The 19,289-nt window shown below is 44.7% G+C and overlaps 1 protein-coding gene across 1 annotated transcript in view; it reads right to left on the bottom strand.

The window, feature by feature from the left end:
* Positions 1-8,367: 8,367 nt before the first annotated feature.
* The window catches only part of SCAMP1 (secretory carrier membrane protein 1), a 32,163-nt gene continuing 21,241 nt past the window's right edge, over positions 8,368-19,289 (bottom strand). Inside the window, exons 4-9 of the mRNA XM_083152220.1 lie at positions 19,168-19,279; positions 18,720-18,848; positions 17,641-17,800; positions 15,809-15,910; positions 14,058-14,175; positions 8,368-13,065 (exon numbers count right to left, since the gene is read on the bottom strand). Of these exons, the coding sequence (XP_083008346.1) occupies positions 12,901-13,065; positions 14,058-14,175; positions 15,809-15,910; positions 17,641-17,800; positions 18,720-18,848; positions 19,168-19,279 (786 nt within the window). The 3' untranslated portion in view covers positions 8,368-12,900. The remainder of the gene's footprint in view (positions 13,066-14,057; positions 14,176-15,808; positions 15,911-17,640; positions 17,801-18,719; positions 18,849-19,167; positions 19,280-19,289) is intronic.

Genomic DNA, 19,289 nt, shown 5'->3' with positions numbered 1-19,289 from the left:
AGGCTGTACCATGGCAGTTAGCAGGTGATTGGCTGGACATTTATCTCTCCTTATCACACTTGCATTTATCTCTTGTTAAGGCTTAATACATCTGCCCCATTATACTTAACCACCCCATTGCCCCGGACCCAGCATTTGCACTGCTTCATATTTTTCCACCTTCTTTTTCTGCTGCTGACAAATATTTAGTTGGACCTGTGTTGATAGCCACCAAAGCCATGATTGCTAAACTGTGGAAATCAGATGCCATTCTGACAGTAGACTCCATTCGTAAAAAATATCCACAAACACTATACTTTTGAAACTACCGGAGCAAAATACTCCTGTGCGCCAAACTCAATTCTGATGAAATGGTTTGGATGGTCCCTCTACTGCGACAAAGTGGGCGACTCAAACTTGTTAAGTGATGCTTCTGAAGTATCAACTCTAACCTCAACCCCTGACGGCCCTTAGACCTATACCATATAGTGTTACCTTATATTCCTCTAGAGTCAGACTGTACATTTAGTGATTTAAATACTGGTATGCTTCTGCTTTCTTTATTTTTCAGGGTTGCCGACTTTATTCTTCTCCTCTCCGGGAGAAGCCTGGAGAGGAGAGTTACAGCAGCCGCTCAGGGGGCGGGGCTTAAGCGTGACATCACGCGATTGTGTCATTTTAGCACGCCCCCTTCTCTGAGACCCGAGGATTGCGGCATTTTAATGCCGCGATCCGGGGGACAGCGGGGGTCACCCCTGAATCCGGGAGGGTTGCCCACCCTTCCGGGGGGCCGGGAGGGGGACCCGATTTTCGGGAGACTCCCGGAAATTCCGGGAGGGTCGGCAACCCTGCTGTTATTATATAAGCAGTTCGATGCAACTGCTTTCTGTATCTCTCTTTTGTACATGTACCCTTCCCTCCCTCTTTCCTTTCCGTACCCCCCCCCCATACAAAATGTCTTTCAGACGAAACTTCTTGCAATAAAAATTTAATGTTTAAAAAAAAAAAAAAAAAATAAGACAGTTGGGAGGTGATTGGCTGGTGCTTTATCTCCGCTTTATCTCCAGTTTATCTCTTCTCCAAGCTTAATAATTCTGCCCCTGAATATCTGATGACAAATCTGGGGAAGGAATCCCACCTTTTAAGAACCAAGACTGTATAGCAAACATAGGGGCAGGGGAATCAAGCCTGGTGAAGAGATAAAAAGGGGATAAAGTAGAAGGTAAAGACACACCAGCCAATCAACTCACAACTCTCATTTTTCAAACACAGCTGATTGGCTGGTGCGTTATCTCCTTCCACTTTATCTCTTCACCAGGCTTAATACATCTGCCCCATAATTATGAATACAATTTCCCCTTATCATAAAGTATATATTAAAGGTCATACAGTTCTAGAAACAAATGGTACATTATTTGGATTTACCACACATCCATCATGCAGTTTTCCAATCATTCCTGCAGCACTGGATGCTCCGCGGGAGATATTTTCTATACATTTAAAAAGAAAAACTACATAGAATTCCTCAGGGAAAAAGCTGTGATGTGCAGGCTCCTTGGCCAGAATCCAGGGGGACGATGAGTGCGTGTGGTAACACAGACAGGGGAAAGTGGAAATCGGAAGCTGGGGGATCAAAATGACAAATGGGATGACGATAATGTGTTCTTAGTCAGGGAGTTGTAGGTAAAGGAGATTAGTGCAGAGTGGCTAAAATCCAGATTACTCTGTGTTGAATAATGACACTCTGCAGTGGATAGAGTGTAAGAAACTGTAACCCAAGGAGATGCTGACAAAAGGGAACAATTCAGTTTAACCCCTTCATGGAAAGTGAATATATGCTCTGATGAGAAACAACTTCTCCAGTGCTCGGAGACTGGGGGCAGCCCAGCAGCTCGGCGGTCCTGACACTTGGAGATGATGTCATCTCCAAGCACCGGTCCCGTTTACACTGTGGGTCGGTACCGCAGTGTAAACAGGAAAAATCCCGGATCCGACCTGGATTGGAACCGTGTTCCAAATAACGGGTCGGATACGAGATTTTGGCATAAAAGGGTGTGACATCTCATATGGAGCCCATACACGGTCCGTTGTGGACCGGCTCCATTCTGTACTATGCGATGCTTCGCTCGCCCACGCTGCGGGCTCGGTGGCTCGCTACGCTATCTAAAATCAACTCCATGCCAACGTGGATAGTGGGGGTATGAACTATCCACGTTGGCATGGAGTTAAGTTACTTTATTTTAGATAGTTTGGCGAGCGTAGAGCCCAGAAGTAGCACGGCACCAGCATACACAAGAACCGAAAAAACTATTTCATCATTATAATGACAATAATACTTACTAAACCCTGATATTTACCCAATATCCTAAGCCTGATTTGGTCTCAAACGTCAACATTTCTACAAGGCAAATCTAATGGAGTTCTCTAATCTTACCTGAAAGAAAATAATAATCCGACAATACTGAAACATAGTTAAACCATCTCTATTCTCATTTTTCAACTGCTGTAATCCAACTGTGGATTGTCAAAAAAAAAAAAACACTTGTAAGCAGGTGAAATGCGTCAGCGCCATTAACACTATGGGTTGCCGGTGTTACGATTGGACTTGTACGGTGTAGACTTTATAAGAACGTTCGCTGTCTCCCAAAGAATAAGCCCCAGCCGCATCAGCAAATAGGAGCTTAGCCGTCTTTCACAAACTGCGGCAGAGGCAGCACCCTGTCTAATTCTGGATGTGGGGACATAGCTGTGTGCTGACGGGTTACACAATTGTGTGTCTATATCTGCAGTGAGCTCATGCAGTTAAGTTATTCTTTTATTATACTATTAGAATATTACATTTGTCATAGATATGTATTCGCTCGCTCGCTCATGATTTATTCAGCTATAGAAGCGTGGTCATTTTAAACAACACGTCCATAATTCAGTATATTCTCTATTTTATGGATTGTACCAGTGATGGAAAAATTGTTTTATTACAGTGGTGCAGATTGTTATAGATCATGAAAAGATATTATCCAATCAGCTTCCGGCAATCTGCCGTATCCCAGGTGATACGGCTCCCCCTGGCTGCGGGCAGTCTGTATTAAAATCTCATTCATGTTCCCTTGGACAAATATGGTAAAGAAAACTGCTTCTACATGATAATTAGGTGTTTCTGCAAAATAATGCTATTATTATTATACCGTATCAATATAGAGACGTGTCTATAAGCCATATGGCGCGAGATTTCTGTCACAACGGAGACGCTCTGTAAGTAGTGTAGCGAATATTTCTGCTTACACTACCAAATATTTTATTTGTGCATATACAGTAGGCCCCACATTTTGAGTACAAAGTTGCTCAGCTTGGCCTAGGCGCCTGGGAACTTGTGCACTGAGAGGGGATATTTGTGCAACTTAAGCAACAGTGTACATCTGTATTTGCTGCGGCTTTTTACCAGTGGCAGAAGCTGTGTGTTACACATTGCTCTGCTTATATCTTGGTATGGATTACTATCATCCAATCTTCCACCTCAGTAATTGTGACAGACCCAGAGGCGTAGGGAGGGCGGAGCCACCGGAGCTCATGCTCCGGGCGGCGATTGGTGGAATGGCGCCGCCGGCCTGCCCTCCCTCCGCAAATCATTCCTGCATGTTTCCCATACACCAACTGCGGGCAGCGTGTGCCGCCGGCGGCGGCGCCTGCCCTTCCCGGCGCCACCCGAAAGAATTCACCAGCCGAGCACAGAGCTGCCCGGCTGTATTCAGTGTCAGGGAGGACACTGCAGCAGCACCAGCACTAGACTAGATCCCGACTCCAGGCTATTTTAAATCTTGCGCTGCAGCAGTCACCTGCCGGGTCCGCGAACCAATCAGAGCTCGTTAGCGCTCCGGCAGCCAATCAGGAGTGGGGTCTCCTGATTGGCTGCCGGGCCACAAGCGAGCTCTGATTAGTTCGCGGACCCAGCAGGTGACTGCAGCAGCGCAAGATTTAAAATAGCCGGGAGTAGGGATCTAGTGCTGCTGCTGCTGCTGCAGTGTCCTCCCTGACACTGAATGAATACAGCCTGGCAGCTCTCTGCCCGGCTGTAAAGACTCTAGCAGGCAGTGCAGTAATCCCTCCCAGAGGCTCCGCTGGGTACAGACCAGGCATCCTGCAAATAATAATGAACTTTGGCGCATTCACTGCGCGTCTGGAGGCGGCAACGCAGATATGTCTGCATAGCGCAAGTGCTGGAGCGAGCTGCACACACTCGCCGCCCATCACTGGGGAAAGGATCTGGGCTCACAGCGGATTTATGATATATCTGGAATTATGCTGTGACTGGGCTGCTTTTTTCTTCTTGGGATTTACACAGAGGATCGGCGCTGGGCTCGGTAACCCCTGGCAGAGAACTCTGTAAGAAAGCCTGGTGAGTGCCCTGTCCTTGGATGTATGTATGTATGGCTAGATATATAAATAAATAAAGTGCAGTGCTGTATTTGTCTTACCAAAATGCCATGGGGGGGGGGGTCACATTGTCTTATATAGCGCAGCAGATTCCGTTACAGTTTCTTATATAGCGCAGCAGATTCTGTTACAGCGTCCTATATAGCGCATCAGATTCCGTTACAGTGTCTTATATAGCGCAGCAGATTCCGTTACAGCGTCCTATATAGCGCATCAGATTCCGTTAGTGTCTTATATAGCAGCAGATTCCGTTACAGTGTCTTATATAGTGCAGCAGATTCTGTTAGTGTCTTATATAGCGCAGCAGATTCCGTTACAGTGTCTTATATAGCGCAGCAGATTCCGTTACAGTGTCTTAAATAGCGCGGCAGATTCCGTTACAGTGTCTTATATAGCGCAGCAGATTCCGTTACAGCGTCTTATATAGCGCAGCAGATTCCGTTACAGCATCTAATATAGCGCAGCAGATTCCGTTAGTGTCTTATATAGCGCGGCAGATTCCGTTACAGCGACTTATATATAGCGCGGCAGATTCCGTTACAGCGTCTTATATATAGCGCGGCAGATTCCGTTACAGCGTCTTATATAGTGCAGCAGATTCCGTTACAGCATCTTATATAGAGCAGCAGATTCCGTTACAGTGTCTTATATATTTCAAATGTAACATGCCAACACAAGTTAGCCATGCCCCCAATTCATTACCGGGAGGAGGGGGGGGGCGCGAAATATGCCCTTGCTCCGGGCACCATGGCACCTAGCTACACCGCTGGACAGACCATCATTTAAATGAAGAGTAATCATTTTAGAAATGGAGGTATCTGTGGGGTACATTATACAGTGGTTATATATATGTTTGCAGGTCAGTATTGACTAAAGCTTCCATTTCTTTGTCAGAAATAACTTCCCATTCACACTGGGGCATAATGTAATCAATCAAACCTTGCTCTTCAGCAACCTCTAGTGGCCATTACGTCTCCATGCAGTTAATCAAGTCTACAGGACTCACAAGTTAAGAATATGGGTACCATTGCAAACTAAATTTGTGAATTTACACTGTCACTTTAATTAGCTAGTCTGCTTAATATTTATGGAGACTTTGAAAGTAAAGTACAGTGCAACAGCCTAGTGCTTTTCACCTAGAAACATAGGATTTGACGGCAGATAAGAACCACTTGGCCCATCTAGTCTGCCCCTTTTTAAACATCTTGGCCCATCTAGTCTATCCCAAGCATGTTTAAATTGTACTACTGTATTTGCCTCTACCACCTCTGATGGGAGGCTATTCCACTTGTCTACTACTCTTTCTGTGAAGTAATTTTTCCTCAGATTCTCCTGAGTCTTCCTCCCTCTAGTTTCAGTGCATGTCCTCGTGTACTGTTGCTCCTCTTCCTGTGAAGAATGTCTCCCACCTGGACCTTGTTAAAACCCTTGATATATTTGAAAGTTTCTATCATGTCCCCCCTTTCCCTTCTCTGCTCTAAAGTATACATATTAAGATCTTTTAGTCTTTCCTGGTACGTTTTGTGATGTAGGCCATGCACCATTTTAGTTGCCCTTCATTGTACAGTCTCTAGTGTATTTATATCCTTCTGGAGATATGGCCTCCAGAACTGAACACAGTACTCTAGGTGAGGTCGTACCAATGACCTATACAGTGGCATTATTACTTCTTTCTTTCTACTGCTGATACCTCTCCCCATGCAACCAAGCATCTGACTTGCCTTCTTCATTGCTTTGTTACATTGCCTACCTGCTTTTAAGTCCCCTGAATAGTGACACCTAGATCCCTCTCTTCCTCAGTAGTTTCCATTATAGTGCCATTCACAGTCACTGTTGACATAGGGCAAGCATGGAGGCAGCAATCATAGGTCTGTATGGTAATGCAGCAGGAGGCCTCTATCACAAGTGAATCCCTCCTGCTGCAGTAGTGATCCGTGGTACTGTAGTGACCCATGGGGTGCTGCGAAATCCACCTGTGAAAGAGGCCAGGTAATCTCTGTCTTACCATAGAGATCCTGGACCTCTTCCTACCCTCTAAAAGGTGGCGACACACCTGTTTTCACAAGCTGAGGCCATTCTACCTTCTCTGAAAAATGGCAGCAGACTGTCAGTCACTGATAATCTGCAGGCTTCCTGTTTCTGACTTTGCAGAACCGCTTTGCGTACATGCAGAACAGGTCCTGCACATGCACAAAGTACAGAACATCAGTACTTTGTGCATGATATCGCAGGTGCAACCGCACCTGAGTGATCCCCATAGTGACTGTCCACATGCTGACTGCATGCCTCCATTACATTTAGGAACTTAACACTATTCTTTGTGTAGGATAATAAAATATTAATGATGCAATGCTACACCTCATAGAGAAAGCACATTTCTTATGGGATACATGCCAGGCTGGGATACGGTCATTAGGTCTACAGTAACTAGGTCGCCAAGCATTGGGTCGACACCACTAGGTCGACATGGGTCTAGGTCAACATGAATCTAGGTCGACATGACATTAGGTCGACACTAGTGTTAGGCCAACATGGGGTTTTTCACTGGTTTTTGAGCCGAAATGCAGTATTTCATGCCCTACCATCCACTAGGGCGTGGTGGGAGAATAAAATAGTGTGCCGAGCGTAACGAGGCACCGTGCCCGAAGGGATGCATTGCACTTCAAACTGTGTCCATGTCGACATTCGGGTAAAAAAAACTATGAAAAACCTCATGTCGACCTTTTGACTGTCGACCTAACACTAGTGTCGTCCTAATGTCATGTCGACCTAGTGGTGGCGACACAATGCTTGTACCACAGTCATAGGCTGCCACCTCAATAGCAAACCTGTACATGAAAGGTCTTCCCTGCTACCGCTGCCCCGGTTACTTGTAAGCGTTGTAACTAAGAAAGGACAGCGAGGAGCGGTAAATACTCCGTTCCGGACACACAAGCTCCTAGAATGGCACAGGGAAAGCTGAAGTGTCTGCATTTGTCAATCGCTAGCAAGTTCCAGTCTGTGCACTGAAGAAACTACAGCAGAACTGTTCATCTGGAGCTTTATGCATCACAGCCTTGCACAAGTCATGATAGACAATACAAGCGTTGACTGGAGAGGTGTAAAGCACGCCGCCATTTAATTCTGCAGCAGAGAAACGTGAAATAGTTTGAGGGAAGGCCGTTTCCTGTATCAGCAGGACAATGCTCCGCAGCAGGGACCTAGACACATGGCACACTGGCCTGCAAAGAGCCCAGGCCTCAATTGCGACCCACGCCTTATGGGCCAACAGCAACACCCAACGGCTCTCATGCTCATTTCTGCATGGATGTAAACCCCCCTGTAGCCATATTCTAAAAACTAGGAGGTTCTCATAGCAGCAACTGCATATTGTACACGCCGTAGTGTTCATTCTAGCACCTGCTATCTTTGAAAACCCATGCAGTTCCTCTTCCCTGCCTGGGGTGTCGCTGTTGTGCTTCTAGCACAGTGTGGTCTGTATATCAGCACTGATATGCAAACCAGACCTGTGCTGGAAACACCACAGCAGGCAGCGACACCCCAGGCAGGGAACAGGAACTGCATAGGTCTGCAAAGATGGCGGGTGCTAGAATGAACACTACATGCCCATGGATTTGGAGTGACATGATCATCAAGTACACATGGGAGCAATGTCCTGTTCTCCACCACATGAAAGCTCAAACTTACTCTGCAATTAATTCAGGGAAATGACAGGACCAACAGAGGTCCAGCAAACATCAAAGCAATTACGTAGACTTGGGGGGATATTTACCAAATCTTGGAGAGAGAAAATATAAAGAGAGTACGAGCCAATCAGCTTCCAACACATTTTAAAGGCTGTGCTTGAAAAACAGCAGATATGAGCGGAATGATACTTTATCCCTCTCCAAACTTTAATATATCTCCCCCATGGTCCCTACAAGGCTATATTTACATTGCGAACAACACAAGAACACCTCCGTAAATATGAATTTTATTCTATGACACTCTGTGTTAATACAATAAATATACAAAACATCTGAACTACTCAGACATGCAACACAGAGTGGGAAAGAGTACATTTGTACAGGACACCGGTTTCTCTCATGTTACCTGTGATGGGAGAGAGCACGATTAGTCATTTACAAAATATACAAACATCCTTCAGATAAATAAACTCCAAGCTTTACAATGCAGAAAGATTGTAGAGTGCAGCATTCCAGTGTTACAGCGGACATGTCACTACACGTAGTACAGGCTACTTGGCCATTGTGTATGCTGAAAGGCTACCAGCTTGTCTCCAGGGACTAGTGACATCACTGGGGCACAGGAGGTCACCGGTTCCTGCAACTGATAAGCTGACATTTTAACAGCAACCAGATCACTACCTCCACTGTATAAGTGACCTGTCCATTATAATGCATACATAGTTAAAACAGTTAGTGCAGAAGACTACAATTTCCTTCCAAACCTAATCTAGTGGTTTCCAATCATGTAGCTGCAACTGGACTATGGAAATGGACACTCCTTGTTTAGGCGAGGATTGGGTGTGCATTTCCCTCCGCAGTCACATTGCTTCTGTCATGTGTGTGGCAGAGTCTGACATTTAGTTGTTGATACGGCTGAAACCTTCCAAGATGAAGATATACAGATGATGACAGGATCACAATTCTTATTCCTAAAAACTGCACTGATCAAACAATGTTTTTGTCAAAATAGTGAAAAACTAGAAGCCATTACATTTTTTTCAAATTTTTACCTCACATGAGGTACATTAAGCTAGACAACATGTACACCAAGCAAAACTGTTCAGTGCACAACAGATCCGAAGCAGGGGTGTGTATGTGTGCGGCCACTGCTAGGGATGGGGTGCATGTGACCACATTACTTAAATCACAAAGACTATCCAAAGGGATTTAGTCCAGATTTTGCTCAGTACGCTTAAGCTTGCAGCAATGTAAGACCTATTCCACCACCACATGGCAGTTGCTTTCACATTAGAATTACATTTAATAAGATATGCTTCCAGATTTAATCCTCAGCCACACACTGGTTTCTAAAGTAAGACAGTCTGTTAATAGCCTGTAATAGTTTCTTAAACCGTCTGTAGGCCAGATAACCGTCAGAGTTGTCCAACAGAAATCAGGAATAGGGCTGCTAAAGCAGTTACAGTATTTTGCTTCCTCTGGAACTCACAGCTACATGCAGCCAGGGAAATCCAAATAATTAAGTTTACAGTAGATTTGAAAGCTTTCGGTGGGGGAGATGTCCTGGAAGAGGTACAATACTTTAGTTTTAACCACTGCTACCTGATCTCATTGATGAAGCTTCCTGATTCACCCATGCTTTGATTAATCTCTCAAATTGTTTTAAAAAGGTAGTGGGTAACCAAATATTTCTATAATTAAATATGACCTAGAAAGAACAAGAGGTACTGCCTCATGTTTGCGACCACCGTTACGCCAGTTGCGTTAGCCGCTACTTAACCGCTTCGTAAGGATTTTCGGCGAGGGAACCTGTGTCCACGCCACCATGTATTACCTTAAGTAAAGTTGTGGCGAGCGAACCGTAGCGAGACTCCGAGCTCGAAGCGTGGCGAGCGGACAACGATGCTACGTAAGTTCCGTAGCGTAAGCGGTGGCCGCAAAGATGAGGAAGTACCGAACAAGCTGTATGGAAGATGGGTCACATGTAAGTGTGTGTAACCAATTTCCATCCCAAAATTCCCTGGAATATATCAGGTGATCAATTATACAATAGAAGAGGACACGTGTAACACGTCAATGGGATGAATCCAGTGAATTGAAACAGTGGCTGGAACGTTATCATCGTCCAATCAGCTCCTAACTGAAAAATTTCAAACCCTGTCTGTAATGTGGCAGTTAGGAGCTGGTTGGCCAGATGACGTACAAAATGTATCACTTAACTGAGCTAAATAAACCTGTCCCACAACCACTTCCTTCAAATATCTGCATATTAAGCACTTGGAATGAAGAGCCACACTAACCAGCAATAAAAAGGTTGCACTCCTTGAAGGAAAGTCAATTCTCTCATACAGACATCTACTTATGGGCAATAACAGTTTTATTAGCACCGCTTATCCATATACTGTTTTATTGGCCATGTGCAGGTACAGTACTGTGGATCCGGTACAAGATGTACAATGCTGCAACGTTGGTAGACATTACATTAATAAATAAAACACACACAGGAGCTTAAAACAAAAAACTGCACAACTGGTGGTATCGTGTTGCTACATTTGCTTCTAGATAAATTAACATTGATCCATATTTGTAAAACTATACAGAATTGTTCTTCATTTTGTGTTCTGGTGATAATACCTGCCGTATTCCACCAGCATGACGGGATTAATATGGGTGAGTTATGCCAGTTCGAAAAAAAATCAAACAGATTTCAAGTGTGGGGGGCAAATCCAAGCGGTCAGCTGGGAATGAACTGCACCGGAGTTAGTGAAGTAGACGTTTATCCTATATGGTTATGCAAAGGTTGCATAGTTGTTTGACCATGTGCAGTGACCAAGTAGAATCTTATATACAGGTTTAGGTGGCAGTCATCAGATTGAAAAAAACAATAAATACTAACATTTAATGCATTTGTCTCCTCATGGTGTTCGATGGAGGACTTCTGACTCTGCCACAGATGGGATGTGGGATTTGAACATGGCCTCCTCCAGTAATGCAGCGCTACAGCCACACTTTCCACTTACAGAACCAAAGCAATTTATTTCTTAAACAACTCTTTGAGAATCATTTCCTTCAGGTAAGTGCATGCTGGGCGTACTTCAATTTGCACAAAATAAAAAAAACCTATGAAATGCAAAATACATATCGCTATCAATTTTAACGGCCTTTACCAGAAAACAATTCTTCCTGTAAAATGGTGGTTCCGAGATTCCAGTAACAAGATAAAAAAAACAAAAAGAAAAAAGAAGAGCGAGCAGTTTATTTACCAGCAACTGCTTTCCTCACAGTAAAAATATAAATAGGTTTCACTGGCGATAAAAGCATCACTAAGTACGACTAAAAACAAAAACAATAATTAATTGTTCGTTCCATCATTTTGTTTTCTGGCATTACCAGTCTCCCCACAATGCACAGGGCTTGCGGATGGGGCTTACTAGGCAAAGCTGTAAATGATTCCTTAAAACAGAAAATAAAATAATACCTACATTATGACTGCCAATTACAATTTATAATGACAGTTTTTAGATATGGAGGAAATTAAGAACCACTGGTAGTTTTGTAGGATTGCCCGTCTGATGCCAGAATATGTGGATTTAGCTTCAGAAGCTGTGGGATACAAGTCGTCTATTTAAGGATCTATGGACTACCCATACACAGACTGAAAACACTGTACTCCATAATAAATAGAGGCCATGTGTGATCGGCAACTTTACATTGAAGAATCTTCAGACATGGTCAAAGGCTTCCAGGAATACTTCAGCGTGCAGAGTCAGTGTCCGTGATACAGTCAGGTCTGTAAAAGACCTCTTCAAAATCATACAGTTATGTATTTATAACAGAATTACTACTAAAAAAAGACCCCAAATAATAATAAAAAACAACAACAAAGCAACGTAAGAATGCACTGCATGAAATAACACAAACAACACAAAGAGGCTATGGAGAGGTTCAGCATGACCACAGATACAGCTTCCCTTCTGGACACTACAGATTGTAGGTGCAAGAAATTCTGTAACAGCAGAGGGCGATGTACTCACGCCAAGCCTAGGTGGCCCTAAATACAGGCCACCGTTTAGATATGTAACAATTGGAGCGGTCTATCTATGAGACATATCCCAGTAGTATTAATGGTTATGGGCAACACATTCTTGTAGGTTCCGTGTAGCGCTTCTAAGAAACCGATCAGTCAAAAAAGAACTTTTTGTGCTTAAACCACTAAATAATAAGAGATAGATGCAGCAGTTACTAACAATATGTATGTGTGGGATGGTTCACTAGCTTCTCTAACGGGGGAACACACTTCTAGAAACTAATGTTCTATAGTTAAATTATGGTACTAACAAAGTAGCTACAATAGAAAAAGAAAATGTGCTCTTTAGCGCAAAACATGAGCAAAAATACTTTCCGACATTAGAATCTTAAAACAATTCCAGTCTAATAACTCCATAGTCACACTACAGTTACCCACCAGACTTCTATAGACAATATTTGGGGCAGAGCACCCTGCTCTCCAGATAAGGATGGGGACGTCGACCTGATAAGGGGAGGAGTGTATAGGGGTCTAGTAACAGCAGTATTGGTTTACACCATGCACAACCAATAAACCCAATGCGTGCCTTGGGAGCCCTCTACATAATGGGACGTTCCAGTGCCTACAGGCATTGAATGGGCTGGATTGAACAAATACACATGGCAAGTGCAATTTCAAGTCTTTTTTTTTTTGTGGGGTGTAACAAACATTGCTGGAGGAATAGAGCGTGACTGAAGAGAGATGGCCGTGGGAATAGTTGCCTGCAGCCTGGCTCCCTTACATCTGGTTACCCTTGAAAGCATTCTGGGCGGCGCTGCTTGCAGCTGTAGTGGCTGCATTGGCTGCAGCCGTCTGCACGGTTTTGTTAGACATCACGCCGGTAGCAAACTCTTGCTGGGCCTTCTCAAAGCTGGCACCTGTTGTCCGGTACAGTCCGTGCACCTGCAAGAGACAGAACCCAGCAACATGGGTCGTTAATAACAAGACAGGCTGCTGTATAATACAGTTAGAAGCTAAAGCATGACACATGTTGGAACTATACCATGTCACTAGTGCTGGGGTGAAACTTTTTACATAGACACTCGCCCACTTTCATCCGATTAACCACTTGAGTGATATGCCCGGATATTGCGCTGCCGCAGCGGGCTATCCTGGAAAATTTCCAGGCATACAACCAATAAGAAGGTATGTGCCAGTGGTGCCTACAGCTGTGCATCACCTGCCCAGGCACCCCCCACCTCCTCTCCAATCCGGCGATTGCTGGAGCTCCCCTGCTGCCATTAGTTGCAGGGAGCAGGCGGCAGGCTAGGGGATGTTTGGTGCGGCTCGGGGGGGGGACTCGGGAGTTTGGGTGACCGAGTCCTCCCCGAGCCTGCCACCTGTTGTGAATGGCGGCTGGGGCAGTGGCAGGGCCCGGGAGCACCGGCATAAGATTACCGGAGCGGAGATGAGGGGGAGCGACAGGAGGGGGAGGGGCCTGGGATTTTGGCTTAAAACTGTTGGGATTTAAATCATGGGATTGGAGCTTCCAATCCTGGGATTTTGGGACCAGTGAGCGCATGCACAGTTTTGGGGTTCTTTTTGTATGCTGTGAAGCAGTGAGCACCAGTGCAGCACCACGCTGGTTCGAGTGATGCGAGGGGCGGCTGTGCACTTTAAATAGTGTCCATGTCAACTTTCCACATTCGGGTCAAAAAACCCATATCGACCTTTTGACTGTCGACCTAACCCATGTCGACCTAACGCAGGTGTTGACTTAGACCCATATCGTCCTTACTGTATGTCAACCCAACGGTGTCGGCTTAGTTATGGTCGACGATTTGATTCACACCCGAACAATTAATGTCAAAGACACACATTTATAAGATTGTATGACTGCATTTCTATAGGAGGGACCGTCAGCGCCTGCATTTGCCGTCATTCCATGAGATTACCTTTTTAAACATGGCTAGTGATACTACTGCAGAGGCTGTGAATAGGGCAGCAATCAATATCATCATAATCCCCACTGGAATATTGCTGTTGAGTGCAGTTAGTGCAGAAATCCAACCGCTGGAATACAATAAAGACATTTACTGTAGTTATAGGATACCAAGATAATTCATTGCTACATGGATTATTTTACTGGAAAAACACTGTACTGTACATCCTCCTTACCTGGACAGCTAACAAAGCCGATGGGGTTTATTATCGTATTGTTATGGAAGTGCTAATGTCTTTAGGGGTTGATCCAATTAGCCCAACATTACCCTTTGCTTATAGCAGGCTTGTCCAAACTATGGCACTCCAGTTGTTGTGAAACTACACATCCCAGCATGCCTTGCCATGGTTTTAGCATTCTCTAATAGCAAAACTGTGGCAAGGCATGATGGGACTTGTAGTTTCACAACAGCTGGAGGGCCATATTTTGGACATGCCTCGCTTATAGGCTATAATGAATATAGCAAAATATTTCTAAAGCTGGGAACATACTGGGCAGACAAGTTGGTGGGCTGTCCATCATGCCAACTGATTGGCCGAACCAGGTAATCATACACACTTACTGATTGGCTGCTTGATGTCTCCTCCTGACATTACATCTGGGTGGGCATTCGAATTTGCTTGTCCAGCTTTGACTTCAGCCCCCGCAGCCTTTTATGAGTGGTCGGCAAACTGTCCATATACACAGATGATGCGATATGTCTAAACAACGTCCTTCACAGACATAGTTTGTACACATCAGCCGACCAGCTCAAGATAGATTGCCCAGTGTATACCTAACCTTAGAAACAGAACCAGCCACAGTACAATAGCAGTTTCCTAGTAATCTAGTGTGTTGCTAGTACAACAGACAAATAAAGAAACCTTTAGATATGTGTGTGTGTGTGTGTGTGTGTGTGTGTGTGTGTGTGTGTGTGTGTGTGTGAGAATTGGATCAGAAGTAAACTGTGACATTTAGGTGACTGTGCTTCCTAATCTCTCTCTAAAACGGAGAAGAGGCGTCAGCATGATAAATGCAGAATGTGCAAAGTAAGGGGACGTCCATGATCATTCCAATCTTCAGGGGTTATTCAGACCTGATTGCATGGCTGCTACTTTGCAGAGCCCTGCAATCAGGTATATGCTGAGTGAAATCCTGCCCGGTGCAAGGCTGCGATAAGCAACAAATCCATTCGCAAATCACTCACCATCGAATGATTTTTCCAGCATGTGCAGTCTGTGCGTAGCCAGGACTTACTCGGCGGCTGCGATACAGGTTGATCAGGGCCGGAGCAACCAAAAAACGTCCGGTTACCACCCACAAACACCGGCATGTGTACTATGAGCCGTACGCATGCGCAGTCTATCGATTATTGCCGGAACAGCAAATTCGTAGCCGGGCAATCAGTTTGCAATAACCCCCTTCGACATCTAGAGCAGGGTTTCCTAAACTTGGACCTCAAAAATCCAGGTTTTAAGGATATGCAGATTTGTGCACAGGTGGTATAATGAGACTGACTAAGGTACTAACTATTTCACTTGTTCATATGCAGGATATCCTTACGACCTGGATTGTTAGGGTATCTTGAGGACAAAGCTTTGAAACCACTGCTATTGGGTATTTCTGTTATCAGATTAGATCTTCATCAGATGGGTACATTTTCTATTCACACACATTTCTTACATTGCTGAGTAATGGAACAGGTCACGAAGTGCGCACACTTACCAGTTACCCCAGCCTTTAAACCCAGCAGCTTGTAGAACATGCACACCAAACTGACAGATGTACACAAAGAAGAACACAAAGAACCGGAAAGAACTGTCACTCCTGCAAATAAACAAAAGGAAGGATTGGAAGAGGTCTTTATATAACAACATGTCCCACTGTACCAATTCATTTAGCTGCAGATCACAGACCACACACCTGGTTCTAGTGTCAGGTAGTAAAAAACATCTTACAACTAAATCGTGCCATGTGATTTGGGGGGTTATTCTGGTTGCGAATTTGCATCCTTGCGCGTTAACCGAACCCCACCTTGCAAATGGTGGTACGCCGGCCCACCATTCGCAAGGCATGTTTGCACTGGCTGTCAATGGATGTTTTACATAAACATCCATTTGCAGCCTGCGGGCTAACACCCACATCATTCGATGGTCGCCGACCATCGAATGATGTGGAACATGCACGTATATGTAAGGTTGCTATGAGCAACCTTACATATGTGTGCACATACTGAAGTAAGCGGGCAGCTGACATCCTGGTGATGTCAGCTACCTGCTCCCTGCACCCACGTCACGGCCTCATTAGCATGAGAACGCCCAGCGTTCTCATGGGAACGCCCATTTACCAGAACAGCACTTTTCTTGTACATGGCTGCTCTGACAAATGAGCAGATTTGTCAGAGCAGCCAGTGCCTAAACGGTGTAAGCCGCCTCTGGCATGAGTTCGCCATGGCACGCGGAACACTTAAGAGGCACCGCATCTGGCTGGGAGCAGCTGCAGAGGCTGTGTTGTGTCTCTGTGCCGGTGACTGGGGAGAGAACCTGCAGATGCACCATGTCATCTTCTCCTCGGCACACATGCCAAAAGGTTGCCAACCCCTGGTCTCTAATAAGTAGGGGGCTGGGTGTCCTGGGGATAAATAGCTTCCCCAGATTTGCTGACCTAAAACACTGACATATTGTTATCATTAAGTGAAGGATAAACCTCTTCTGTCTAGCAGGCCAATCATTCACAAGGCAAAAGCAACCTGTATGTTTAGTCTAGAAATGCATCCATCCTCCTACAAGGTTGTACATGCATTGTATTGTGCCTTGCGGTGGAGCCAGGGAATGCATAGTTTGTGCGCCAAGATTACAATGTGCTTTCAGTTATGCGGAATCGTGCTGTTTTCTCCGCAGTGCATGTAGGACTGATGTGCTGTGTAAGGGTTACAGAGAAACGCTCCATTTATGGAAAGGATTTGAGGGAAAGATTCAAATCATGCAACAACCTTGCCATATATGTATTACCTTGTCTGTTATGGCATAAATATGTAACCCATCACTGAATTAACCATTTCCCTACAATTCTGGATTAGCAAAACTAATATTTTAATTTAGCTAATAGATACGGGTTTAGACTAACTATGATATTGGAACAGAAACCTTTTTTTCTCTGTCTTGGTGCCTTATTGTCTTGGTACTTAATAGTAACTAGTTATACAATTATTATTACAGTAGTAATTTTAGCATAGGTTGTGTACACACTATGCATTATATTGTTTGTATCACCATCAAATATAGCAAGAAACCAAGAGTGATCAGTTTGTAGTTTACATCTGCTGATTGGATTGTCGGACACATTCCATAAGTGAACTAATCCGATATCATTTTGAAATGCTGATTTCAAATTTTTGAGGCCAACTGATCTAATTTGCTGATCCTAATGCTTGTAGCCAGTTATAACATACTAACTCAGAAGATATTAGAAACGCCATAGAATTCCCAGGATGTCATTTAATGCAGCGAACTTAAAGCTTGTCAAAGAGAATACACAAACAATCGGCTTCAGCTTACCTGAAGGCTCCATAAAGTGGTCTGTACCAGCAAACAAAGGAGCATGGAGTGAAAAGCAAGAACCACAGGATGGCCAATCCAAAGTCAACTCCTCGACTCGCATCAACGCAGAACCAGGCCAAACAGCCAAAGATATTTACAAACAGGGTGACCGTATGGACTGTGGAAGAGATGCACAGGGCGACAGTCACATGATGTACAATACACCTCGCACCTCATTATGGAAGAAGAAAACCCCATCAATTCTACGCATTGTTGACCTATTCGGCCTTTTAGCCTTATTACCACCATCGCATTCTACTATTTTACCCCATGTTCAATACATTAGAACAGCACAACCTACGGTACTTGTGTAGTTTCACGGCGCCAGCAAGTTAAGTTACTTTATTTTAGATAGTTTGGCGAGCGTACAACCCGGAAGTAGCACGGCGCCATGAAACGACAGCAGAACCCAACCTACTTTTCAAGGGATAACATATACACGGTGAGAACACTAGGTAGTATTGGTTAAAGCAAAATGTGTGGAAAACGGTTTGAAAAAAGAAGTGGCAATATATAGATGCACCACTGGCCAGTGTACACGAGAGCTATATCTGTGAATGGTGTCGTTCACAGATATATCATGTCAGCCGATGTCCGATATAGCTATATCAGTGCATTGTGCTGTGTGTGCAGGCTATCCGCCGACCGCCCGTACCGGGAGCCGCCAAAGATTGACAGCTAGGTGATGTCAGTTCCGACAGATCAGGCGGTATGTATGGAGAACATGCCCGATCCATCTGTAGATATTTCAACTAACTAGTGTGTACCCAGCGTCAGTGTAATTAGTACCTCAGTTATTATGATTTACTCATCTGTGTTGAAGCCTGGATAGCACTAAAACCGGCACGGATAGTGTCCCTGGAGGACAGTACCGAGCTGTACACACTTTACAGATAAATACACTATACCCCCCCCCCCCCCCCCCCCCCAAGGACAGTAGAGAGGAACAGGTAGCAGGGTATATAGAGAAAAAGAGGTAGACTGTGCGATGGACATATATGCATTTGTTCCCTTGCAGGTGACAAGCCAATACTTACACATCCATAGGTAGTACATAATCTTTACAGTTTTCTGAAATTCCACAGGAATATCCACTGAGAAATCCTGGTAGAAACACGGGCCGACGGGAAAGTTTGTGGGGAGGGGCGGCCAGTTATTCCTCCTACCTGGAGCACCAAAGACAGCGAATATTTCACATTCAGTAGAGACTCAAGTTTACATGTGCAGCCACTGTTCCCAACTGTATGTATTCTCCATAATGAATTGTGGCAAACATGTAGGCGCACGCACTACCGCACCCACCCAGCAGACGATCTAGGTAAGCATAAGCATATAGTGCACTTTCCTATTGGCCGCTCAAAGTGTCTGGTACATCACTTCTATCCAGTTTATCTCTCTCCGAGGCTTAGTACATCTGCCCCATAGTGTGATAATCATGCTAGAGACCAGAGATGGGGGGTAGAAAAGCTGTAAGAACACACTCACCTCCAGGCTGGTTCAGGCTCTGAATTTCCCGCTCCCTGCGGTCCAGTTCTGCTGCTTTTCTTTCCAGCTCTTCCTGACGCTTCAGGAGCTCAGCCTGGGCCAGAGCATGTTCCTTAGAAGAA

This window comes from Crinia signifera, chromosome 1, assembly GCF_055691185.1.
Source record: "Crinia signifera chromosome 1, ASM5569118v1, whole genome shotgun sequence".
Lineage (NCBI taxonomy): Eukaryota > Metazoa > Chordata > Amphibia > Anura > Myobatrachidae > Crinia > Crinia signifera.
This window is presented reverse-complemented; position numbering and strand designations above follow the sequence as displayed.